A 27,078-nucleotide genomic window follows, 5' to 3' on the forward strand; every position below is an offset into this window, starting at 1 on the left:
TTGTTAGCAGGAAAAGAACAATCCAAGTTTCTTTCACTCACTCACTCACTCACTCACTCACTCAGGCTACAGCTATTTCTGTCTTAAAGCTAGGTCTGTGCTGAAGTGCCCAGGAGTGCTACCTTCTTTCCATTCATGCATTTTACAAGGCTACCTAATGTTGCAGTAGAGAGTGTTCAGCTCTTTATACATAATTACAGGCTCTGTCGCATTTGAATGTTTAACATCATCCTAAATTAAATCAGTTACAGGTGACCTTGTTCCTTGGGATTGCCATTTCTAGCTGTCCCAAAGCCAGCATCTATACCACCATGCTTATCCCTACCACTTCATGAGTGATCTACAACCCAAAACAAAATAAATCTGCTTGTCTGTAGAAGGTTTCTCATCATTTGCATTAGATGTCATCAGAAAAGTAAATAAAAAGAAATGGTACTTTCCTCTAGCCTGTTAACACTTCAGCCCTCCTCCCCATTCACAAATCCATGAATTTGCTGAGAGCTCTCTCTGTCCAAGAAAGACATACCCAATGAAGTATGGCCACTTGTCATTTTACTTTTTTGGTTAGGAAAGGTGATATATTGAGGGTTTGGCCTAACAGCTTGTGACTGTAGGATGTTTTATGGCTTTGAGTAAAAACTCAAGGATTTTCTCAAGCCAAAGTTTTAAAATGATAACGAAGTATGTAGCTAGGATGAAGATGGGAAATCTGAGGCAAAAAGTGTGTCTGCTTTTCAAAGATAAAATCTCCTATTTATAAACTGGAATGCTAGTTTTCTTGAAGAATTATATTGCAATAGTTCTAAACCAAATGGCTGAGAGCAGCTGCAGTGTGGAAAAAAAAAAACATTGGAGCAAATTCAGGGTATCCAGTGGTAAGAATGATGATTTCATGGATACTGACTCTTGTACAAAGTTGTATTTCAATTATTATTCATGAAATGGAAACATCTAGCTAAGAGCAAGTCCAGAAAAATCAAGTACGTGACTTCGATATAACATAGACCAAGCAGGAAATTGAGACTAAGGCATTTAGTTTTTAAGATAAAAGTCATATATAAATCTAAAAAACAAATAGGAGAGTAAAACCTAAAGTCTACAAGTCATGTAAACTTCCATGAACTTCAGAGGCATTTTACATGTACAAGTAGTGTGGGAGGAAGAGGCCAATATTTTACCATGACAAATAAACTCTGTTTTCCTTTGGGGAAAGCTCTTGCAGGTCATTTTTGTTAGTGACCTCAACTCTGAATCTGATTTCAGTCAGCAGACTGTACTGAACTTCTTTCTTGAACATGCCTTGTCAATCAATAGCATGTCTGCACTCAGTTTTAATTTGCACCAGTGAAATTTCTGATGGTTTGTTTTGATAATATTAACTGATATATATGTTTATATTTCTTAGCAGACATTCTTAAGTAGAGACATTTTCAGTGTTTCTACGTGATCAGAATTTTTTTTTGCAATGAATCCTGAAATGTAAACTGTCACTGTTAATGTGTCAAATTTGTCATAAGTACTTCCTGTTGCTAAAACTCTGCAATGACTTTTGACCCAGACCCAATATACCAGACCATATGCATTCCCAAATTATGTAGCATGTATAGCAATTTCCTCATCCAGCTGGTAGCAAGTTTGAAACACATGTAGCCTTCAGTGATAGGAGTTGGCAAGAACTTGATGTTTAAAAGAGCAATAATATTGCTAATGAAACAAAATTTAAAAAAAAATAATCTCCAAAACCATCTGAATGATGCATGTGGATGTGTGAAGTTTATACTACTGCTGTCTTTTCCTTTCTTTTGAGAAAAAATGACATCATCAATGTCAGATTCTTATTTCATTCATTCTTCTCTTCTCCAGTCTAGCCCCTCAAAGAGTCCAAGGTTCATGTAGCAATTAATTTGAAAACATTTTTTCTCAGACAGAAATAATAGTAAAGGGTTTCATCATCTGGCTGCTGTTAAAAAGCAATGGCAAAACTCCGTTTTGAATTTTAAGAAAGAAATGATCAGATCCAAAGTCTGTAGCAACTGACTATCATAAGGATTAATCTGAGAGATTTGGAAGGATTTCCCCTTGAGCAGGAAAAGCCATCAAAAAAGCAATGTGTGAGGCAGCAAAAGAAAAAAAAAAAAAAAGAAAAAAAAGGAATCATTGAAGAGCAAATTGCATTTTTCTATAATCTCTATAATGAGTATGGATTTGAAAATACCAGCTCAGTCTGTTGTGTGTAGGCTTGTTGCACACATTTATTACTAAAGAGTAGTAAATTACACCTTTTCCTTAGTTTCTCATCCAGGCTTGACTATATATCGAAAAATTTCTTCTTAGGAACTTTTTCCATTCTTTACTTAGAGTAACATATAATTCTATGGCATATGATACAAATGTAAGAAAAAAGACAAAACAACCATAAGCAATTACCTTCATTCAGATAAGGTTTTGATGTACAATACTTTGGTATTATAATGAGATTATAATGAGCGAAGTTCACTTAGAGGACTTGATTTTGTTATCAGTTCAGCTCAGGGCTGGCTATGCAGTTTATCAACTCCACAGAACCATCAAGTTCTCCAACCCTGTGGTGATATCACAGAGCTGGCTGTGGTGTCTTCACTCTGCTCCACCTACCATGCTATTTCTCGTAGAGTAAACACACCAAGATGCCATGGTGTTGCCAGTATCTAAGGTTGCAGGGTCTGTTTACAAGGGGACTATCATGGAACAGATTCTTTGCATATCTGCTGCCTCTCACCCTGGAATTTTCCTCAACTCTGTACCTTCTCTCAAGATGTGGACATACCTTTAGTCTCAATAAGTCACCTCCAGCAGTTATTCCACACTAAGAACAACAGGGAAGGTGACTTGTCCTTGACACCAGCAGTAGGTGGCTCGTATTTTTTTCTCTCATCAGAAATAAATCCTGTGTCATTTGACCACACATCTAGTCTCCTGCTTTAATGCCCTAGGAGATGGCTTTATGTCCCATGTTCTTGAATTTCCCTTATGCACAACTCTCAATCATTTTGTTCGCTAGCTTGTGACATGAGACTGGGTCATGTTCATCTCTGTGGTCTCCAGTTTGGCCTACCAGACAAGTACAAAGTCTGAAAAAAGCTGGATGTCCAGAGGTCTAGCTTCTTGCACAGGTCTCTATAACATTTTGCCTCAAAGCACAGGAGAATAGTAACCCAACTCAAGCAGGACACCTATGTGGGGCCATAGGGTTGTATGTAAGCACTACAAGAGATTTGCATGGAGACCTTGTGGTATTAGCATGAATGTAAAAGGGATATTCCAGTGTTACCATCATGTATTCTGGCCCAAAATAGGATGTCTTGGCATCAGCTGTCATTGACGGAACAGTCTTCATGAGGGCGCTCAGTAAAATGTAAAGTGCACTCAAAGTAGTGTAAATGTTTCTGCTGTGACTGAACAGGCATCTGGAGAACCCCATCATGATATAACTAGGTTGATCCTGGGACCTGAACTGTGCTGCAGGTTATTTTTCTCTTTTTAATCCATGCAACCTTGGCAACAATGTTGACATATCTATTTGCATAAATACTGACCAAATTAAACATGCACAATTAAATTGCTGGGGCTGTTCACAGACTGCTTGTTTTGAATAATTGCAAATTTACTCACAAATTTAGTACTCAAGGCCATCTAAGTTAAGGCCTTTTTTTTTTTTTTCTTTTCTTTTTTTTTTCTTTTCTGTCTGCTTTTTGCATCATTGACACTTTCATGAAAAGGAAGCTGGAACACTGAAGAGATTTCAAGATGGCCACACAAAGACTGCTGGCACAGAGTTTTCAATGAAGACATATTTACACAATTATCCAGAAGACCTTTGCATACCTTGAATATTCCTCATGAACTTGAAAAAAAAATAATAAAGTGAAATTTCCCAGGCAATGAATAAAAGGGTCTGCAAGCAACATCAAAGCAAATGTGTGTGTGGTTTATACTTAAAACATTGCAAATGCCTTTTTTTTCCCCCCCTTTTTTTTTTTTTTTAACTGAAATCTGCCAGCTCTATTCCAGCTAAATTCACTTAAAACTGAATAAGGTGCATTTTGGAGCGATATATTTTGCTAAGCATTCACAGTTTTTTATTTTGTTTTGTTTTGTTTTTGTGATATTCTAACATCTGTTTTTATATCGTTGATAATTCCTTTTCCTGACTCTGAATGTAAAATATTCAGGAAAATATGATTTCAAGGGTAGAGTGCTCATATGCTTTGAAAAAGCTCAATCTTGGAGTGCATTAGGACACACTTTATCACAAAGCAGTGAGAATCAGAATCAAAAGGCTGTATATTTCAGACAGAGATAATAATTTACTATGCAAATATGTTGTCATTTGTAAGAGAAAAGCAGGAAAACCAATTAGAAGACTTATAATCTGTGTACGCAAAAGATGCATGTAAGAGAAGATACTGGAGAAAGCTATCAGTTAGTGGTAGGCTCTGACTACAGTGCCTAAGGAAATGATTTTAAAGAAAACACTTGTGCTATGAGAAGACCTGATTTTCACAAAGTGCAACAGCTCTCTCACAGTGGAGAGAGGACTGACACAGGGATTTGCTGAAAAATAAACGACAATACATACTGCCTCATCATACACAGCAACACCTTTTCCATACTGCTGTTTATTTAATTCAAAAGTGTAAATTACAGTTAGATTTATTAGTTTAATTTTATTGGGATTACTCTGCATTTGGTCAGCATACTTTTGTGTCTTTCTCCTCTTCTTCTACTCTTCCTTAGTTTTCTGAGGGAATAAACCCTTTTCACTTCCCTGAAGTATTACATTAAAATAATGTATCATTTTTGCAATGAAATGACCCAGTCTCATGAGTAACATTCACTACTGATGCCTCCTAATTTCCATTGAAGAAAAGACTTTTAGGCAACTTCTTAACTTCTCAGCACCTTGGAGAAAAAAAAAAAAAAAAAAAAGTGATGGTCCTTTACAGACTCTAATTATACACAAATGAAACTCTCCCGTATGGGGTAGATTCTATGTGCACTAACATACCACTGAAAAACAAGGGAATGAAGGAGAAACTCACCCTAAAGCTGAAGAAGGGGGTTTTGTTGTTGTTTTTCTTGTTTCTGTTTGTTTTTTTTTTTTGCTGTTTGTTTGTTTTACAGAAAACAAACAAAATGTTTTATAGAAAAAGTAAAAAAACAAAAAAGTTTTACAGAATACAAACTGTTGTTTTACAGTTTTTATTTGTTTGTTCTACTACATTATTCTGAGTATCTCTAGAGCACTGAGAGGTTTCAGAAAATCACCATTATGTCAGCATTGTTCTTTGCAGGGTGACATCGGTTTCTTTAGCCATTTAGAAGATAATTCGTTTGCATAAAGACAGGTCAGCCTATATCCTATAAAACAGGCATAATCCACTCTGAAAACAATGTGGTCTTTTTATTTATACAATTATACAGTCACTGGTGAGCTGAACTCTGAGGTACTAGTGAACAAGATACACAAGTGAACTAGTACTGTGAACAAGATAATGTGCCATCCACTTCAAAGCGAGAGAGGTTTTGTTCGTTTGTTTCATTTGTATAATTAATTTGTGGAAGAAGCCAGACTTACTAGTTGCATATCTGTTCTGGGAAGCACAGAGAACGCAGAAGGTCTCTGCTTCATTGCAGTACTACTTGTTCTTTAGGACCAGTGATTTTTATTTTTTTTTCCCAAAGTACCTTATCCAAACCTGAAAACAGAAAAAAAAAAAAAAAAAAAAAGGAAAGAAAAGAAAAGAAAAAATAAGTGACAATAACATTCTCCTTTGCTAGGACTTCAAGCAGGAGATTTCTAACTTTGGAGGATATCATTGATACAAGTAGGGATGAAAATGCTGTATGGCACCACAGACTCATGCATCCACAAAGATATTTATTGTGTTTTTGTTCTTGTCAGATTGTCACAAAATTTTCCAAAGGAAGCTGGGAAGAAACATTGACACATTGTAGATTTCCTTCTCCTGCTTACTAATGCATCCTTTTCCATAAAGGCAAAAGTACAAGGAAAAACAGTAGCATCTTGAACAGCAGAAGAATACACAGAGAACTCTTTGTACTTTAGTAAATGTATTATTTACTTTGGCTTGTGTTGATGTGCTAGAGATCAGAAGGATTATTGGAACCATTCATAAAACATAGTGACAAACCTTTCTCTCTTTCATAACCTTGCTTTGTGATATTTATTACTGTGTCCAAATTGCAAAGTGGAGTTTTATGTGTTTTATCACCCACAAAGCTCACCAACAATTTGCTGTCAGCTGTGTTTACCAGTTCCTTTCAAAAGACATCCTAGGACAATGCGTATTTCTCTTCCAGTTATCCAGTTTGGCTTTGTCACACTCTTTGTTGCCTCCTTCCCTCTGGCACCACTCTTTGCTCTTCTGAACAACATCATAGAAGTCCGACTTGATGCAAAAAAGTTTGTTACTGAACTAAGGAGGCCAGACACAGTAAGAGCAAAAGATATAGGTAAGCAACTGAAAATCATTAAAGTGATAAGAACAACAAGAATTCAACAAAGAAGAAAAAAAGATTATACTAAATCTCTTAACAAGTGCTGTTTTTCACTTACAGGAATTTGGTATAACATTTTGAGTGGTATTGGAAAGCTTTCAGTTATCATTAATGTAAGTATTTGATTATACCTGTTTCTAAACATGATCTTAGGTGCTTATATTGTCACTCCAACGCTATAGAAAAGTGATGTTTAAATTTCTCAATTGGTATAAAATACAATAAAATCTAAATTATCCAGTTTATTCTTGTGGAAGTGTAAAACGATCTAAATTACAAAAGAGAGGGCCATCTACTCACCTCGTTCTCTATATCCTTGTGTTATGTAGGACAGGAAGACTAATTCACATAAAAACAACTGATGAATGGGATCAGAAGAGGCAACACTTCAGACAATTGATAAAAATCTGCTTCTCATTCATACCCATGTCTTTTTTATGTCACTGCTACTGTAACTGCTGATATGAAAGAAAAGGATGTAAACATAACATCTATTAGTGCATTCTGGAAGCAGAAAGCCCGTAGAAGAAAAAGTAGTAGCATTTGTTCTTATATCTACAATATGATTATATCTCTAAACATCATTTCTCCCACAGATTGAGTTTGTCTGTAAGAGTAGCTTTTCTGAGTTGTCTTACACACTTCCCAAGCTACCAAATCTAAATAGAAAAAGATATTCTTAAAACAAAACAAAATAAAACAAACAAACAAACAAAAACCTAGGAGTTTAATCATAATATTATGGGATTTTTGACCCTTGGATTTCAAAGCACTTAAGAAATATAGATGGTTGTCACTACTGAGGGGAAAATTGTGTTATGAAAACTGAAGGGGAAACTTGTGCAGATGTGTTATGCAATTTATTTAGTACAGTCACTTCCAGCACAACAGCATTCTGTAGCAGTATGTAAACTATCATTACAACTCAGAGAACTATAATGCCTCCAGAGAAGTGGAGTTCTTTGACCTGGGTGGAATATTGTTCAGTTATGGCTTGGCTGTTTCCAGGATTTAAGGTAGGAAATCTGTGGCCTTGTACATACCCATAAAGTTGCTATCAGGCATAGATTTCAGGCTTTCCAGCACTGATCTGTGCTAGATGAGCAAAACTTTGCAGTTTCTTGCTTTTATCTGAATACACTTTGAAGATTTATGATCCTTAATTAATTAAGGATCCTTAATCCTGTCTCAAACAAATTCTGAACATTTTTATTTTAGGGAGTATTTCATTAATATATCTGTTAGTGACAGAAATGTAAATATGGCCATGTTTGGTTTGAAAAAATACTCAATGCCCAAATCTGCTTCTCTACTGCATCTGAATAATATTGATGCAGACTATTCACCTACACACCGTTTTAAATTAATTTAATGAATTCTTATTGGTATGATCTAGATATTTGTGTGTCTGATTCACTCACAACTACACCAGTTTTATTTCAGCATGACATCCACTGATGTCAGATGTGTAAGTCCTGATGCTGAGATGAGAGTGGAGGGTGACTACTTTACACTTAGCTAGTTTAATTGGTATGCTCCCTAACTACAATGTTCTCCTTGAGAGGCAGAGCAAGTCACTGTGCATTTATACAAGTACACATTCTGTACCAGGTCTGTCCATTTAACTCCTACTTCATCACCACTCCAAACTTACTTGAACATGAAAATTATCACCTGAATTTACTTAATCTGAAAAACATTAGACATACATTCACCGTGTTGTTTCTTCTTCTTCTTCTTCTTCTTCTTCTCTTCTTCTTCTTCTTCTTCTTCTTCTTCTTCTTCTTCTTCTTCTTCTTCTTCTTCTCTTCTTCTTCTTCTCTTCTTCTTCTTCTTCTTCTTCCTCTTCTTCCTCTTCTTCTTCTTCTTCTTCTTCTTTTCTTTTTTCTTTTTTCTTTTTTCTTTTTCCTTTTTTTGTCTCCCAGGCTTTTGTAATTGCTGTCACATCTGATTTCATTCCACGCCTTATGTATCAATATGCATACAGTCAAAATGGAACCATGCATGGCTTCGTCAATCACACACTCTCATACTTCAATGTCAGTCATCTCAAGGCTGGAACACAGCCAGAAAACTCCCTATTTGCACAGGATGTTTTATTCTGCAGGTAAAATACTTTTAATGACAGTTTGCATAGGCAAAGCTATTTCTTTGGGTCTTTTGACAGACAAAAATTTTCCAAGTGGGAGCCGATAATATTTGTGTCTTTAAGAATGTGGTTTTAAGAGTACAGCTTTTAGAGTATTCTCACTATGTTAGAAGGTTCTTAGAATGGTTTTTCCCATGCATTAAAAGGCAAAATAAACAATTTAGACAGACTTACTCGAATAAAAAAATCCTTTCTGTACTGAAAGACGTAACTTTCATTAAGGACACTGAAGGCAGAATTCATTTTTTAAAATGGGTTCCCACTAATTAGAACCAGGCTTTCTTTCTCTTTATTAAGCTCAGTGTTTACTTTATGAGATATGAGTTTTCAATATACTCTTTCATCTTTAAAACCTGCACTGTTACCCATTTGCAGATCTTATATTTCAGCGTCATCTTTTCAGGCTGGGAAAACAAAGGTCAACTTCCATTAAAATATGTCCAGAGTATCTAGTTCACTGCTCCTCAGGAAGAGCAGAAAACCGCAGCATGCAGATACCTGTGGAGTACTTCCAGTTTGCATGAGAAATCACTAACGTGGTTCCAAGGTTCTCAGTGTAACTTTGTTTTTTTCATAAAAATGTACCAAATTAGCATGAGTTTTCCTTTAAGAAACATCCCCATCCATATGGATCTCCCACTTCGCTGTGACTGCTATCTTAACTTTACAGCTGTTTACCTTAACTTTGCAGCTGTTTACCTGGTCTCAGTCACTGGCCTCTACTTATGGTGTATGACTCTCCCAGTGTATTTGGAAACGTGCTCATCAGAGTAGCACAGATTTAACAGAGGAAAAATACAGAGAGAAGGAAATAATCTGTACTAGGTATAAAAGCGGTCCCTGCCTGAGAATATCGTGTCTGTGCTGCAAAGCAAAATACATAAATAAATAGATTGATTGCAAAAAAAGAAGCATATACTACATGTTTGATCATGTACTACTCTGACTGAAAAACAACTGTGAGAGTATTTCTGTTCCCTTATCAGGAAACAATTAAGAAAAAATGTCTGCATTCATATCCACTGTTTCTCATTATCACCGACCTCATTTGGATCTTACCAAAGCCACAGCTTTGGACAGAACTTTGCCTGATAAACATGAGGTATCTTGCTTGTGTCCCAAGAGACAGGCTGCAAACACTGTCCCTTAAGCTGGAAAAAAAAAAAAATCTGTTTTTCTGTTTCTGGCAAATACGTTGGGAACAAGCTGACCTCTCTTATTCTTAGATTTCTGTGACCTCTGAAGATAAATGTGGTTACAATAAGCCTGGATTTTGCTCTTTACAGGCATTGCCAGAGATTAAGGTATCTTAAAAAAAAACCATAACAAGCCAGAAACAACTCTCCCACCGAATATCCAGAACACATTCTTTGAATATTTTGAGTAACATTTTCTACAATGCTGTGAACTCTTTGACACTACTTCCAAATAAACATTGCTGTAGCGCCAATCTGATGCAAAGCATTAGTTGTAATGATTTTTTCAGAGCAAAACAGCACTTGTGTAGCTGAAGGCAAACTAAAAGCAAACCTTGCTAAGTTATGTGACATCATTATTGGTTTAGTTCTTTTAATCTTTATAATTTGGTATGATAATAGAGTACATGAAAGCATTGTGATCACATTGAAAAGGAAAAAAAAAACAGAAGATATGAAGTCATTAAAGGGACTTTCCATAGAATCATAGAATGGTTTGGGTTGGAAGGGACCTTAAAGATCATCTAATTACAACTCTCCTGCCATGAGAAGGGACACCTTCCACTAGACCAGATTGCCCAAAGCCCCGTCCAACCTGGTCTTAAATATCTCCAGGGATAGGGCATCCACAGCTTCTCTGGGCAACCTGTTCCAGTGCCTCATCACCCTCACAGTAAAGAATTTCTTTAGGAATAGGCTGCCCAAATAGCTTGGAGAGTCTTCATTCCTAGAAACATTCAACCCCCAAGTCCCTGAGCAACCTGCTCCAGCTGACCCTGCTGTCAGCAGACGGATGGTTCCCACGTGGCCGTTGGCCCTTGTGACAGACAAGGGGGAGGTCATGGGGAGGGGTCTGGTGTCACTCCTCTTGATTTGTCCTAATAGGTATGGAAAAATACTGGGGTCCCAACCACTCCCAGAGCGAAGGCCAATATATACGGGCATGTACAAATCCACATGGGGAATCACTCTACGCTAACTACGCCCTTCAGCAGTTCCAATGCTAGATCCAGGACTGGTGATGTTTCTATCTTTCTCTCCTTTTCTCTCGCTTTCTCTGTCTCTCTATTTTTTCTACCTTTAAAATTACCAAGAAATGCTAGGCCTACCTTGATTTCCAATAAGGCCGCATAACTCAGGTAGATATAATTGTGAGAGTGCCAACATTGACAGAATATTTGTTCTGCGTGTTCCTAATGAAGTTGATGTTTATGTACATACCTTGAGTGTTATCTCACCTTAGTTCACATTGAGCAGATCTGCGAATCTTAGTCACTCCCTTCATATCCCTGCCAGTGGGACGTGACAGGTCCCTTCCAACCATAGCTATTCAGTAATTTTGTGACTGCAGGATTTCCATGAACTGCTCTCATCTGGGAACACCAGATTCTTTCACAATGTAAGTGGTAACAGATACTACAACTCATCATTGTGCCTATGTTGGTAATGTGCCAGTCTCATGCTGTCTTGCATATAACTTTGCAAAGCTAAAGAAGTGTTTTGGTTTTCTTCCATCTATCACAGAATCACAGAATGCTTTGTGTTGGAAGGGACCTTAAAGATCATCTAAAGTCCTCTGTCATGGGCAGGGACACCTTCCACTAGGCCAGGTTGCCCAAAGCCCCATGCAACCTGGCCTTGAACACTTCAAGGGTCATCCACAACTTCTCTGGGCTACCTGTTCCAGTGCCTCATCACCCTCATAGTAAAGAATTTCTTTCTTATATCTAATCAAAATCTACCCTCTTCTGGTTTAAATGCATTACTCCTTGTCCTATCACTATACTCCCTATAAAGAGTCCATCTCCAGCTTTCTTCTTCCATTAAAGAGACAACTCTGCTTCTATATTTTGTAAATTTATAAAGTGTCTTTTAATTAATTATTATTCTTAATGCCCTGGTATTGATATTGTCTACACCCAGTGATCCCAGTGATCAATAGTGGATTCTAATACTTTCTGCTGAATAATTCTTATATATTCCTGCACTGCTGAAGCGCTACTTCCTTGTGATTCAGTAATGTTGTCTTCAATTTATTGAGGACATTATATCAGTTTATTAAGATATATTTGCAGTTACACTTACATATAATTCTGATCATTTCTACCAATTTGTCTTTGTCCCCACACTAAATACTTGTTAAATATATCTGCATATTTCTCTTAACACTGGCTACAGGTCAATTTTGTCTAAGTCATGCCTGGTCCTTTCCGTCCATCCTCACTTACACCTCCCTCCCCCCCCCTCCCCCCCCCCCAAGAAATTACCCAGAACCTGTAGACTTTAGTGGTTAGAAAAGACATGGATTGTTGCACTTTAAGGTGTCATGTTCCATAGAATATTTAAAAGGGAGGTGGGGCTGAAGCCCAGCTACCTTGTCTGTAGCTCTGAAAACACCTTCCTTCACCACAAGTCATTTGCTGGTGTTCTGCTAAATTTTGATTCACACATCATAAGCAGTGTGATTTACCACTTGGCCAGGTGAAGTTTTCTTGGGATCTGATGTCCTACAACACTTGCATAGTTTGTAAAGCTCCAAGTACATTAAATTGAAAATGCACCGCCATTGGAGACCCTTTCAGGTGATTCTGTGCTCACTCTCAAGACTGGCATTGATTTATCGTGCTAGGAAAATGTACAATAAACTCAGTGTTTTTCCTTGTCTTGATGTTCAGGCAAATTAAATTCAATGGAATTGATTCTGTCCTTTCATTTAGCTCTGGTACACTGGTTTGTGCAATGTGTAGGAGTCCGTGTTGTACAAAAGGATGCAAGAGGGGAAATCTCACAATGCAGGCATAGCATAGGACCAAAGATAGGAAGGAGAGCCAGACTGCTGCGTATGCACCCAGTGAACAAAACAAATTATCTGGGCTCTAACCAAACCCAGATAGTGCTTCCACAACTTATAACAACCCCCAATTTACAGTTATTGTCTCCTCCTCTTCCTCCTCCCTTTCTGCATCATAGGTTGTACGTACCCTGTGTACTTTGTCTCCAAAAGCTGCAGCCCAGAATTACATCCAGCATTTCAGACTGAATTTGTTATGAGTTTGGGAGGTTTTGTAAATGTATAATTTAACATGCAAAACCACGTGGATAGAACCTGAAGGTAATTTTGGTAAGCACACCTGCAAACTGAAGCTGACAGATTTTATATATGAACCTTCTCCATTATCCCCCGATCGAGGCTTTTCCGCAGTTTAATGAATCTTACTGTCAGGAAGGGTTTTGTGGTATTCAAAACAGATTTTCTGTTTCTTAATTTCATCCCATTAAACCTAGTCAAACACTGTGAACAGCACTAAATTATCCCTTTCAGTCCTAAGGGCACAATTTGTGCATGGTTATCATGTCCAACTGTGGCTGTTACTTACCAAAATGGAGCACATGTGCACTTCTTTAATCTTCTTTGATGAATCAGTCTGTTAAGCCCCTGGATTGTTCTGCTGAACTGCCTTCAATTTCTTTTTCTTTCTTTTTTTCTTTCTTTCTTTCTTTCTTTCTTTCTTTCTTTCTTTCTTTCTTTCTTTCTTTCTTTCTCTCTCTCTCTCTCTCTCTCTCTCTCTCTCTTTCTCTCTTTCTCTCTTTCTCTCTCTTTCTTTCTTTTTCTCTCTCTCTCTCTCTTGCTTGCTTGCTTGCTTGCTCTTCCTCTCTCTCTCTTTCTTCCCCCCCTTTTTTTTCCCCCTCTTTCTCTTTCTTTCTTCCTTTCTTTCTCTCTTTCTTCCTCTCTCTGTCCCCCCCCCCCATCTCCTCCTCCCCCCCCCCCCCCCCCCCCTCACAGCTGAATGGCTGAATGCAGCATTCCAGGTGTGGCTTTACCTGAGAATGTTCAGAGAAGGGCTAATATCTCCCAGCACCATCATGTCTTTTGTTTATACATCCACAAGTCATACTGTCCTGGTGCCATATTTCAACTTGTTATAACTTGCTGGCCACTGTAAACTCCAGGCTATTTTCATTGCATTTGCTTTCAGTCTTTATCCTCTCAAAGACCCTTCAATTGTTTTATTTTTAATATTTTCCATTTCCCCAGATTATTCTCATTGTGTTTCCTGTCTGTATTTCTTATTGCTTTCTGTATTTCCTGCTATTTGCAAAACTTTCCAATTTAGGAGCATCTGTGGGTTTTATTAGCCTGTTGTCTATTTCCAAAAGATTGATGATAATACTAAAAGCACCAGTCTTTGCACCAAACGACTAAAGCTTTCTTTTATCCTGTCTAAGGCCAGAAAGCTTTATTTTAGGAAGTGCTTTTTCTATGGCTCCCCCTGTCGTTTATGCAGACAGGAACCACTAGAGTGTGAGTCAGGTATTATGTGGGCTGATTTACTTCCTAAACTGATCTCAGTTTAGGTGTGATGAATACATGCTTGTTTCCTGTGGTCTGACAATGCCTTGGACTATATCTATGCTTTAGCTTCAACAGTTTATTCCCTGTACAGTGACATCAGTTTAACATTTACAAAATAAATGACGCATTTTTAGATCTGGGAAAATCTGGAGATTTCCAACATTAGAACAATGTTCTGACTTTGGTTACAACTGTGAAAACCAGCGTAAGCTTGCTAAATCAGTGGCAATAGTCCAGCTCTAATTCTGGAGTTGTATTTCATAATATGGTTTGAAGTAGGAACATCTGGAAGATTTTGTTCCTTAGATTTTGTGATTGAAAAATCATGTCAGTCAAAGCAATTGGTGCAGGAGGATATTGCTGGATCATGTGATAACTGAGCTGCCTTCATTGACAGGTTTAAAGATTACAGAGAACCACCTTGGTCCCCAAATCAGTATGAGTTTTCTAAACAGTACTGGGCGGTCTTATCTGCTCGCCTGGCTTTTGTTATTCTGTTTCAGGTAAGTCTGTTGAGTTACTGTGATTTCATTCACAGAAATATTATAATAAATGGATTTAAATGCATGTGCCAAAGAAGCCCAGGTCCAATAGAGCTTTTATGTTTGCAAATACCCAAACTAATCTGCTTGTACCCAGCCTACCGGGCTGGCTGAAGTGTCAGTAAGCTTTAGCAAAGATTCTCCCTTTGTAGCACTTTAGCACACTTCCTCAATTTTCCCTCCCTGCATGGAAGGAAGCTCCACAGCCTGCATTAGCCCCTGGCACCGGCATTGATCCCCAAATGCCACAGGATCTTAATCATTTCAGTTAAGTGGACTCTGTCAGCTATTATACTCACAGTCATCACTTGTAAAAGCACATAAATGCTATGTAGGCTTGTGAAACACAGATCTTTACCCAAAGCAAGAAATAAACAGAATTAATAAATCCTCCAAGGTCTTTTATCACTTCCCACAAGTCAATGGAGTAAATTCTCCCCAAGTATTGAGAATTCATTGATAAGGGATTTGTTATCATTATTTTGTATTCTGAATGTAAAAAGCCTTATGCTCTCATCCTTGATCTGGTATCCCTTGACAGTCAAATCAGGCCCACCCCTAATATTGAAATCTGCCTGTCTTTTCTTCTCTCCTTCCAAATATTCCTAAGAGTGTCTGAGAGGCTTGCCTGGTTTATATTGCCATCTTCTGTTTCTTTGCTCTGACTTCAGTAATTTTCCACCGCTGCCTGCAGAACATTTGAAGCCACTGGTTATGCTGGACCTCAAATAGTCTGCCTGTTGTTCTGCCAGAGTACATTCCCTGATTAACTAGTTTCATTGTCTCATGTGGAAATGGAGTGTTCATGGTAGTAGCCTTGTCAGCAAATGTTCTCACACATTTAGAGACATTACACAATACAGCAGTTTTTGAAGTATTATCATTATAATATAAACCTGAAAGCATAATTTATCAATAGATTTCACAAACAAGCAAAACTTTTTGCCCAGTCTTCTTCCTGCTACTATGTTATATGACCATCACCTGTAATGACATTGATGTCTGAGGTTCGAAATTCTGGCTCATATGCTACAGTAATATAAATAAATCCTGCTTGTCAGCAGACAGAAGGATTTGAGGGCATAAAGACCATGGAAGTTGTCTGCTGTCTGCTTAGGCCACATTGGAAACACATGGGTATGATGGTGTTGGAGGACGATTTCACTGACACTGCTCTTCAGTAATGGATTCTGAACCCAGTCTCAACAAGTCTGATGTTGAGAACTGAGCACCTTTGAACACCTGTAAGGAATAACACTGGTTTAGCTACTTAATCCATGAGTCATTGGATGAATCCGAATCCATTCCCTTTTCAAACCCAACTGAAGCATGTGTTAATTCAATCTCACCACTGAGGGGGAGTTGCGCATAAACATGAGCTCTTTCCTGAACTGAGGCCATATTCAACTACTTTATGCTATGTGCTTTCAGCAAAATGTTTTTGGTATATGCCTCATACCTATAGCAAAGGTTTGATTTTGCTCTAGTGGGAGTATTTTGGATTCTTCATTCTTGTTTCATGTCTGTTGCTGTGTTTGCAGAACTTAGTGATGTTCCTCAGTGTTCTGGTTGACTGGATGATACCTGACATCCCCAAGGACATCAGCGAACAGATCAAAAGGAGAAAAGTGTGCTAGTTGACTTTTTCTTGAAGGAAGAACATGAAAAACTGAAACTGATTGAAAGCTTTATCACACGTGACAAGCATAAACACAGAAGTGGGACCAAAGACCAAAGAAGCCGAGCTGCCAGCTTCTGTCAGTTTAACCAAAGTCAGAAAGGCAGCGTTGCCTCCTTTAGCTCACAGCATACAGAAGTGTGAATCCATAGGGAAGGATAACATGTTATGCTTACCTCTGCAATACTTATTTACTGTGTGATGTGATTCCAACATGAGCAAGGGAAGGAGAGACAGTCAAGGAAGAGACGTAACAAAAAAGAGGCTTCTTTTTCTTCCTTAAAAACTTCATATATGTGTCTCTGTTACGTTTTGTATGCCATCCGGGCTACATGATTTTCAGAGTTTACTGGTACGGGGTATGGGTTATGTTGTAACTGGTCCTTGTGGTGATGCCTGTGAGCTGGGTAGGCAAGCAGAAATGCTCCTCACTTGTGCAGTCTCAGCAGAAAGATCTCAGCAGAAGGACCCTGTGGGGCATGGGGAATAGAGTGGAAACTTCTGCCCTAATATCTGTCTTGGGTGGATTTGATCAACCCTAACAAAGTGCACACAACGCATGGTCTTATGGTTTGTAGCTGCCACCATATGGTTGATAAACATGTTGAGTCTCAGGGAGTCATTATGCCTTCCTAACGTATACTGCTACTTGGTGCTGTGTTGGTAGAGCATGAGGGTCTGCTGTTAAGGGGATGGAGCTGTGAGAACAGAAGGAACTGAAAATCACTGAGGAATTCCATCTACAGATATATTGTATTTTGCTTTGCAGGAGCCTGAATGCATGTGGTAATGAGCAGAAAGGCCACAACATATGCATGAGAATTAAGTAAAGCTGCTAGAACTAGGAAAGCTCATTGTTACCCATTGTCCTGAACAAAAAACTGCATGTTTGATTCTCCTCTTACTTAGACTTGGAATTCAGCCAGTGTCAAGAGGAATCATGCCACTAAACAAACACCAATGTGAAGCTGACAACTGAGAATGGAATCAAGCCCTGTAAACCATGTGACATCTCTGTGTACGTTGCGTGTAAAATAACAAAAGATGCTGTTGTGCATTTACTGTAAATTAAAATATTTTACAGATCTGAATTTCATTGGAAGAGAGACTTACTCACTAATCAAACTTTCATCTACAACGTTTAATGAATAACTATTCTGTTATGAATGGAAATAAATCTTTGCTAAAAAAATCCATTTCTTTTACATGACATTCTGTCTCTAGCCTGACTTGAAATTCAGAGTTTAGATAAAAGATTTTCTTCTCATTTTGTCTTTTCACTAAAGCTTTCAAAACCATAAAAAAGCACAAAACAAAAGAAGTGCTTCAGTTTCAGGCATTATATACAATATGATCACTCTTTAGCATTATAATGTATTGTATATATTTCTGAAGCCTAAGAGCTTCATTCTCTTAGATGAAAAGTTCATTTTCCGTGAGAACATTTGGTAATTTAATGAGAGAGGTGAAATTAATTGGTCTTTTTCATTCAGTGCCTAAACTAAAGAGAATGAAAATGGGAGAACTATTGCAGGGTGGGCTGAAATGAAAAGTTTCACTTTGGAATTTCATTTTTAAAGTTTTATTTAGGGTTATCTATCCCTTCTATCTAGTATATCAATTTAAAAATGATAATGTCATCTTGAATAAAATTGCAAATGTTTAATTTTGTTGAAACAAAAGTGTGATGTCTCCAAGTGTTTTCCTTTTTCCCCTGTCAAAACTCATTTGCTGAATTTTAGGTGAATTCAGAGAGAGTTTTGGCCACCTTCTGAAACATTTTTTTTTTTTAAATTAATAATAATTTGTTAGGAAGATTGTCCAGCTCTCAATTTGACTGCATATGTTTAAGACTAAAAATGCACCTTGTAAATGTGCAAAATGTGCAGTAATACATTTTTCCTTTTTCTAATACACAGAGTGATTCAAATACATATTGTATACATATGTATATGTACACAAATACATACATATGATTTGAAGAGCTCCTGACATAATGTACTGGATATAAACTATTAACAGTGTATATATATGGTGTTTCTAAGTGATTGCAATAGGTAGAAAATCACAGGAAAATATTCTTTTTAAATACAATGTAAGCTTTGTCAGCATGAAAACCTCACAGTCACCTGTGGTCACATGAATAACATTTTTGCGAAGCTCGAAAGTCATGATACTGTATCTTGCAGAAACTCAGAGAATGGGTTTGGTATGACCACAACATAGCTATTCAAATTTAGGTAGATGCCTTCCGCATTCACCTGAGAAAGAAAGGCACCAGCAGCCAGCTGCTCATCCCATCTCAACACTGATGTCTGATCTGAATGGATCACCTCTGAGAACACCTACCTCTTTCCCTGCACTCTAGAGGGAACCCAGATAAATGCCTTAGATTGGGCATTTAGGTTTTAGGATGCAGAAGTCCAGCACCTAACCTCCAGAGACTGAGTGATTAAGGTGTTTACTTAGAATTAGCTGAATCTCCAATTGATTATACTTTTTCTGTTTTGTTTTAAATTTGCTAGGTGCTTGAATGAATATCTTTTTAAGAATTCGGTTCCCTGGTGGAAATGTGTAACAGAAATGAGGAATAAAACTTGTTTACCCACTGCTATGATTAACATTTAAGTGAGAACACTATATCTCCTCCAAAACTGCCACATTTTACTTTCAAAGGATGAACAAACTCTGTTGGGCATTCCAAGGTCTCATATATTAAGAGATCCCTTACCATAACTCGTCTCAAACACCTGATATTAATGACAACTATGCGTTCATTTATACCAGGTGGCATTCCGGTGGGAGATCTGGAGGTTTGGTACTGTCTGGACATTGTGGTTTACATCTCTAGTTTACTGAAATACAATTAATTTTCTTCACTCCAAAATGTCTTTGACGGGGAGAAAAGTTGTGTTGTTTTAACAGCAGAAATATCAGACTTGTCAGACTTTTAGAATACTGTGATGTTCCCTTTCTTTTTCCAAATCGGTGGAAGTGCATGCAGAGTTTGTAATGAGGTATACAAGTTACATGGCACCCTCTTTTCCAGTTGGTTGTTTGATACAGTAGAGTCAGAGTTAAGGCTCTTAAAATAGAACCACTTTTGTACATTCTCCCTCCATCCAGGAAATACCTTCTTGTCTTTTTAAAAATTCTGAGTGAGTCAATAATGGTCAGAAAAATGCTATCGCAAACTTGAATGTATTAGGCTGTTGTTACACAAAATTTCCATAACAAGCAACTGAAGTGCTTGCTATGATAATGTGTTTCTGGACGATAACGTGTTGCTAGGACAAGAGGAACTAGAGAAGTAGGCAGATGTACACTTGTGCTCTGAAAGTTTTCCTGAGGTATCCTTATATATCTCACCCAAACAAGGCTGGGAAAGAGGCATTGCAGCAACTATGCCTGCCTGATATCCAGATTGGATCTACTATGATATCACAAGCAGAACAGACAGCTCAATTATCTTTATCTGTGATACGGTTTCTATTTTTCCCTTAAACTTGAGAGTTTCATTCACTGAGAATTCCTGCACATTTTGTATTTGACTCAAGTGCAGTCCCTAAGGATCATATCCATTGTTACATTTCTATGGTAACCTCTGGATTCTTCTGACACTACTTCTCATCAGCTACTGTAATTGTAGATCATTGATTGGGCCTACATTCATTCCCAGTTTCTAACTTATGTCCTTTGGACAAAGCGTGACTTTATCTGATCCCTTTTTATCAGAATGATACTTGTAAATCTACCTGCAAATCATCCCCTTAACATAACTCGTCTCAAGCAAAGAATGACTTTTTCAAGAGACATGCATGGAAAGCCCTCTCTAGGGAAGAAGAGAGCATGGATGTAAGTAGAAACCCAACATGATAATAAAACCTGTGAGCTATTGTGACTCCTGGTTTTAGCAATGAAAATGAGCTAAAGTCTCTGCAAAAGAAAGGTAGAAAGTAAGCAGTGAAGAAATGTGCATAGGTGTTGTGAACATTTAGTTCAGATTTTAATAGTCCATCCAACTGTTCCAACTCTAAAGTTTTAAAAAAAAAAAAAAAAAAAAAAAAACAGAAACAAAATGTTCAAACAAACAAACAAACAAAAACCTATATCCCTTTGTGTGTAAGTAGCTAATGCCACACTGAAAACTACCCATAGTCACAAAATACCATACCCACACTCTAGGCTTCATTTCTGGTGTTATTAATAGAAACATACATAATTGCACATCTAACCAGAACTGTGAGAATAGGAAGTAACAAAGTAGAGGAATTAGGCTAATATAAAGCCTTAAGATGGATATAAATGGATCTGACATAATTATTACACTGTGTAAGGTCTCTGCCTCCCAGTCTTTCTATGGCCAGCAGAAGCTTATGATGACTGAAAGAGGTTGTTGCTCCATTCACCACAGCCTCTCCTTTGGATTGTTGGTGCAAGGTAGTTTAAAAGGGCTTTCCTAGGCTATTCAGGAGAAGAAATTGACCCAGATTGAAGGGGCCTTTACTCCTGCATCATGCTGTGACCTTCAACATCATTTAGTTCAAGAATCCATCAGATCCTTTTCACAGCCCTACTTTTATATAAGGCTTGCAAGAATTGAGTGAAGCTATAGGGGAATGTTATCCCTTTGTGTCATGCCTTCTTCATGGATATTTGCCCTCTTTTAAAAGTATCAGCACTCATAGAGATATCATTGTAATGGATGCCACTGCCTTTTCAATCCTCAGCTTTCTCAGAATGTAGAAAATGTTGCTATCTAGACCTCTTTTACAATTTGACCTTTCATGACACTCAAAACTAATGAAATATAGTCCAGGAAGAAAAGGGCAGCCTATATAGAAATATGTTTGTTAAATTATTGCTTGGAAATGTCCAAGCACAATATTTACCACTGTTACCAATAAACTCTTCTGACTACAATAATATAACATCTGTTACAGTTACGCAGTCTCACCCTTTAATTATGCACAGATGGCTTTCTTCCCAGTGTGGTATAATCTTTTTGCTTTTGAGAAGAAAATACAAACCCATTTTTTGTGACCTATTCTTGTACATAACTTTCTTCACACCATGTACCAGTTAACACATCTCACATGTCCAGTACTATAAGATTTTCAGCAATAGCAGTAGAAAGTGCCTTCATGGGTAAGGAGAGAAGATAGGACGTACACCCAAACTCCTATACCTTGCCTAGGAAAGGACATTGATATGTGTTTCATCTGAAAGACCCACAGACAATGGAGGAGGTATATTTCTAGGAAAAAAAAAAAAAAAAAAAAAAAAGAGTACATACTCTGTATGCCTTATGTACAACCTAGCATTTTTTATTTTATTTATTTATTTATTTATTATGGAAGGTTATACTTTAGTTATCTTCTAAATGTGTTTAGACCCCTCCTAAATTGCTCAGTACTACCAAAACTCTGAATATTCCCTACAGTTCCCATCATCTGCAAATGTACTCAATAATTAATTATTAATTCATTTTTAAATTATTAATCACTGCATTAATTAATGGGCTGCCTTACTGCCTTCTTCACAGTGCCTATGGAATTGTTAAAATTAAGCAGATTCTGTAACAACTCCTGAGACAGTCCAATAGTACACTTTCTTCATACATAATCATTTAATAAAAACTGTTTATTTATACAGATTTTCAGTCCACTCGTCGTTCCTGCAGGTTTACTGTTTCTGGTTCTTTAGAAACTCACTAACAACAGTTCTTCTATTCAAATATACTGCGTTTTCTGAACTATTTTTGCTGATCATCCTTGCTCTACATAGTTTTAATGAGCAAAATCATTTATATCATGGGATTACACTATGTCTGTCTCTAATGTGGCCACCTGAGACAAGATCCCCTGGTTCAAACCTCACTGGAATCGGTGGAAGTCTTTCCTTTGACTTCAGCATGCCCTTGATCAGAGAGTTTCTCCCATGCAATTCTGTATGCAGCTTTCAACAGAATGTAGCAAATTCAGGTTCAGAAATGTCACAGCAGTGCAAAAATGTGTATCCACAGAAAACTCTTCCATTGTTATGATATTCAGTGAGTGCTTCCACGTCAATGATATGAAAAACATGGACAGTAAGCTGTCTGGGATTTCACCCTGTCCTTTACTGAGACTGGATCACTCTTCAAAACTAACAAGGAATTTTGTCTACATTCATACTGATGTCGTTTGGGATGTTTTTAATAAACCTGATTTTCTGAACAGTTATCACTCTCTGTGCTGTAAATATGTCTTGTATTTAAGACAGACCCAACTACAGTTCACTTTTGAAAGCCATGATCTTTGAATTTAAATATATAAGGAATTAAAAGAAGAATCACTTTAACAAGGCTATTCTGATGAAAGATAAGGCAGTACATGATGCTGCTATAAATAGCATAATATGGGTAGGAATCTAAGAATACTGGTTTGTAATCTAGTTAAATCTATGTATGGAATATAAGATATATAACTTCTGGTAACAGAGTGTCTGTTATCACATGTTGTAGTGTTTGAATTCAGTAAGTTCAATAAACAGGAAAGCAATGAGATCCATCAACTTGGAAAGGCTTTTTACATTTTGGGGAAAGACTTCTAAGAATCCAAGCTGCTCCTTTAAAACTAGAAAGAAGGTAACCAAGGAAGCTGGACCAAAGAAGAAGAGATTCATCAGAAAAGCCAAGAGAATAACCTCCATGAATCTGTGACAATAATGCTATTCTTGTTTGAATTAAGATGTCTGCACAGTGTTGGTAGACACACACTTTTCAGAACTTATCAGGATCAGATTCAAGTCCATAGCCTCAGCTTTTGCTCAAGCTCTAATTATCATAACGGGATCAGAGGAAGAGTCACTAGTGTTAGTGCTTCTAAATTTACCATGTAAGATGTCTTGGTCCACTCACTATTCTTGCATTGACTATTAAGGATAATGTTAGATAAGCCTTGACAGAAATATTGATATTGATATTCCAGAAGTCTTATAGTTTCACTTGAAATTCATACATTGGGGAACAAATTATTCCACGTTTAAAGAGAAATTACAAGAAGAAATCAAAGTCCAATCTGAATCTGTAAGGTAAAGTCTGTTTCTTGAGTGGTTCCTCAAAACAGACAAACAAACAAACAAACAAACAACAACAACAACAAAAATATGGAGGCTTTGGCTGCACAAATACAGAGAGAAATTCTGGCATTTTCTATCCCAGAATTAAACTGAAAATTAGCCCTATCCTAAAAAGTCCTCTAACAGAATTATTCCACCACCCAAAGAAAGTTTACAGTAGGTGTTTCCTTAAATAAGATACAAGCAAGCATGACAATAAAGTTATCTGGAGTTTTACAAGTGTGATGTAAACTTTCATCTTGTGTCTAATGCTTTAGCTACTTTTCTATCTGTTCTGACCCCTTACAGTTATGTATGACTAGTAAAATATTAATCAGGAACTAACATGAATCCCTTCGTGATTATTTCATTGTAAGTATGTAACTTAAGAATTTTATAAGAATTTTCAAAGTACAGTTCAAATTTCAGCTAATTCCCCAAAACATCCTTCTGTTGATGCTGGGAGAGTTTTTGTTTGCTCATTTGTTTGTATTATACTATATGTAATGTTCTGAGAAACAATATATTTTCTTCACTGAAGAGGTTGTGAGGCATTGGAATAGGCTGCCCAGGAAAGCAGTTGAGTTACCATCCCTGAAGGTAATCCAAAGACACACTGATGTGGTGTTTAGGGACATGGTTTAGCAGTAGACATGGCAGTGCTAGTTTGAGAGTTGGACTTGATCATCTCAGAGGTCATTTCCAATCTAAATGGTTCTATGATTCTGTGATATTCATAAGAATTTGGAAACACAGAAGGTCAATGAGGAGGTGAACCTAGGAGGAGATGGAAAAATAGAAGAATACTCTTTTCTTCAGGTCTTTGCTTAAAAGTCCAAAAAAAGGGGAAGACTTAGTGTGTGAAATACGCACTTCATTATAAAACAAATATAAATCAATTGTAGCATGGATTAGGAGGTTGATTTTTTTTCTTTTTTTTTTCCTTTTTTTGTCTTTTTTTAGTTGTTTTTTTTTTTTTTAATAAAAGTATAAACAAAAATAAATGATCATACCCATCATATTATTTATTCATTCAAATGCCATATAAAACTGGTTCCAGTAGATGGAGCAAGACAGCAGAAGGAAAACAATGCCACTTATGGGGGTACTCAAAGGAGATGGACATGTTCATTAGGTTCATGAAACACACGTCAAACCATCAGAGGACAAAGTACTTCAAAAGCTACTTTGTGGGTTCCAGATCAGTCAAATACTTTTCATATAACCAAAACTGTCAAGAGTTTTTCCTTGGAGTTGGCTTAGTAGATGAAGAAAAATAACCACTTGGGATTTCCTCTGAAGTCAAGGTAATAGATTAATTTTAACTGGCATGTTATTTTCTTGGCTTTAGTGGAGATAAAGACAGCTTTATCCTTCAACAAAAGTGAATGCTGTGAAGAAGTACTGAATGAGACAAACTTTATATATCCTATACAATCTTCAGTACCTTACTTTTTGCTGCCCCTCTCTCTGTGCTGGGCGGAGAGCCTGTTACTCTGTTTACAAATGAACCTTGCAAGCATCACGTGATACAGGAAACATGGCCAGAGGCCCTGCACAGGCTCAACCCAGCTGAAGCCATCTCCCAGGGGACACCACAGCACCTCTGGAGTCAAAACAATGACAGATCTTAACTGGGGATAAAATGCTTCTCCTTTTTTTTTTTTTTAAAAAAAAAAATATATATATATATATATATATATATAAAAATTTAAAAAATGTTATTGTTTTTTAAATTTTATTTTCTAGAAAGTTAACATCTTTCAAAAAAAAAAATCCATGAAAATGGGTGAAAATAACTCCCACACATATCAGCAATGATTTTTTAACCATGTCTATTTATCACAGAAGCCTCTGGCAGTCAGCCAGCAACATCCGCGAGGCCTGCGTCCTGTCACCAGCCCAGGAAGTCTGTGACACCAAGCTGCAGAGAAAGGGGAACATCTGTAAATGCAGCTCCATCCCCTGCCGACAGCAAGGAGGAGGGTCTCCTTCCTCATTCAGGATCAGGGGATGTTAGCTCTTCTTCTTCTTGCTGCTTCACTACCCCATAAATTTAAGGCTCAGCCCTACACAGTCTTCTCTAAGCCATACACAGTCATCCCCACTGGCAGGTATTGTTCATATATATCTTTTGACAGCAGTGATCAGTTTGACATCATTTTCGTTTCACCTACCTCCAGTTTCCTTTTTTCCCTTTTCTTTGCCAAAATTGAGCTGAACAAACTATATAGAAAAGGACATAAAAAAATTGTGGATAATTTATTTAAAAATAATTTAGGAAAAAATATCACACAAGAAAAATACTACAAAGATACTAATCTCCTTTAAAGCTGCTTCCTTTTTAAAAGTTGGTTTGTTTTTCTTTTTTTTTTTTTTTTTTTTTTTTTTTTTTTTTTTTTTTTTTTTGTATGCCCGTGTCTGCCAGACAGGAGGATGTGAGGAGGTGTCTGGTGCTGGTACTTGGCTGCAAGGCTGCCTCAGTCGGTGATGCACCTACATCACACCAGCCATGGGAAGTGGGGGGTTTCCATGCAGCAAACCTGTGCCCATGTCAGAGGGATTGTGGGCAGTCTTCCGTCATCTCCTCTAAGTGATGTGCTTCTGGGACTGACTCAGCTTCAAGGTGTTTCTTGGTGATTTGTGACCGCATGGGTGACGTATCACTTGCACAGTCAGGCTTGCATCAACTCCTGCATTGAGAGGACTGTGCCAGTAGCGAGGTATAGACAGCAGTGTTGTTTTTGCCTGCTGCAGGTAACCCCAGCATGCTTGTATTGTTTCCTATTTTCTCTTCCTTTTGATAATAAATAAATAAACAACCAAATAATAAAATAAATTAATTGTAAAAAGGAGTTTTTTCTACCAATTTATTCTCCCTTATTAGGTTGAAAAGATCCTGGGCAAAGGCAATTACTCCCTCTTCTCTTTCAAAACAACCTTTTACTCAGGTATGTCCTCAACCTGTGGTCTTCCAGCATGTATCTTCCATGAGCACAGAAGACAGCTGAGAGGTCTGCTCTTCCCTCCTGCTGCTTCAGGAGTAGGGTGTATGAGAAAGTAACTGGAGATGGACTGGGGTGTTCCCACACACGAACCCACACCTTGGATGTGAACGCAGATAGACATTCACAGACATTCAGGTGTCACTGAGGCAGCACAGAGTGTGGACACCTGATGCAAGTAAACACAGCTCTCCCCTCTACTTTCCTTCCCTCTGCACTTCCCTTCTGTAGAAGACATCTGGAGTGTCAAGAGCCAGTTTAGCAGCAAAGGAAGACATCCGGGGGGACATGAGGCTGTGTTCACCTAGGACACCTCTAGAGTTTTGCAGCTGTTGGCTGCCACTGCAAGAACAAACAACTGCATAGAAAATGCCCCAAGTTGTGCAGGAGCTTTTCCATACTTTCCATCCAGAACTGGAAAAAACAAAACTGGGGGTGGAGGGGTGGTGGTGGGTGGGGGGTGTTGTATGAAGAACAGACAGATATCTGAGT

General features: G+C 37.6%; 1 protein-coding gene across 1 annotated transcript in view; it reads left to right on the top strand.

Annotated features, from left to right (window-relative positions):
- Nucleotides 1-17,187, top strand: part of ANO2 (anoctamin 2) — a 187,202-nt gene extending 170,015 nt beyond the window's left edge. The window contains 6 exon segments of the mRNA XM_040566038.1: nucleotides 6,364-6,516; nucleotides 6,622-6,674; nucleotides 8,487-8,668; nucleotides 14,658-14,763; nucleotides 16,344-16,416; nucleotides 16,419-17,187. Coding sequence (XP_040421972.1) covers nucleotides 6,364-6,516; nucleotides 6,622-6,674; nucleotides 8,487-8,668; nucleotides 14,658-14,763; nucleotides 16,344-16,416; nucleotides 16,419-16,624 — 773 coding nt within the window. The 3' untranslated portion in view covers nucleotides 16,625-17,187.
- The last annotated feature ends 9,891 nt before the right edge of the window (nucleotides 17,188-27,078 follow it).

The sequence above is a fragment of the Cygnus olor genome, chromosome 1, assembly GCF_009769625.2.
Source record: "Cygnus olor isolate bCygOlo1 chromosome 1, bCygOlo1.pri.v2, whole genome shotgun sequence".
Classification (NCBI taxonomy): domain Eukaryota; kingdom Metazoa; phylum Chordata; class Aves; order Anseriformes; family Anatidae; genus Cygnus; species Cygnus olor.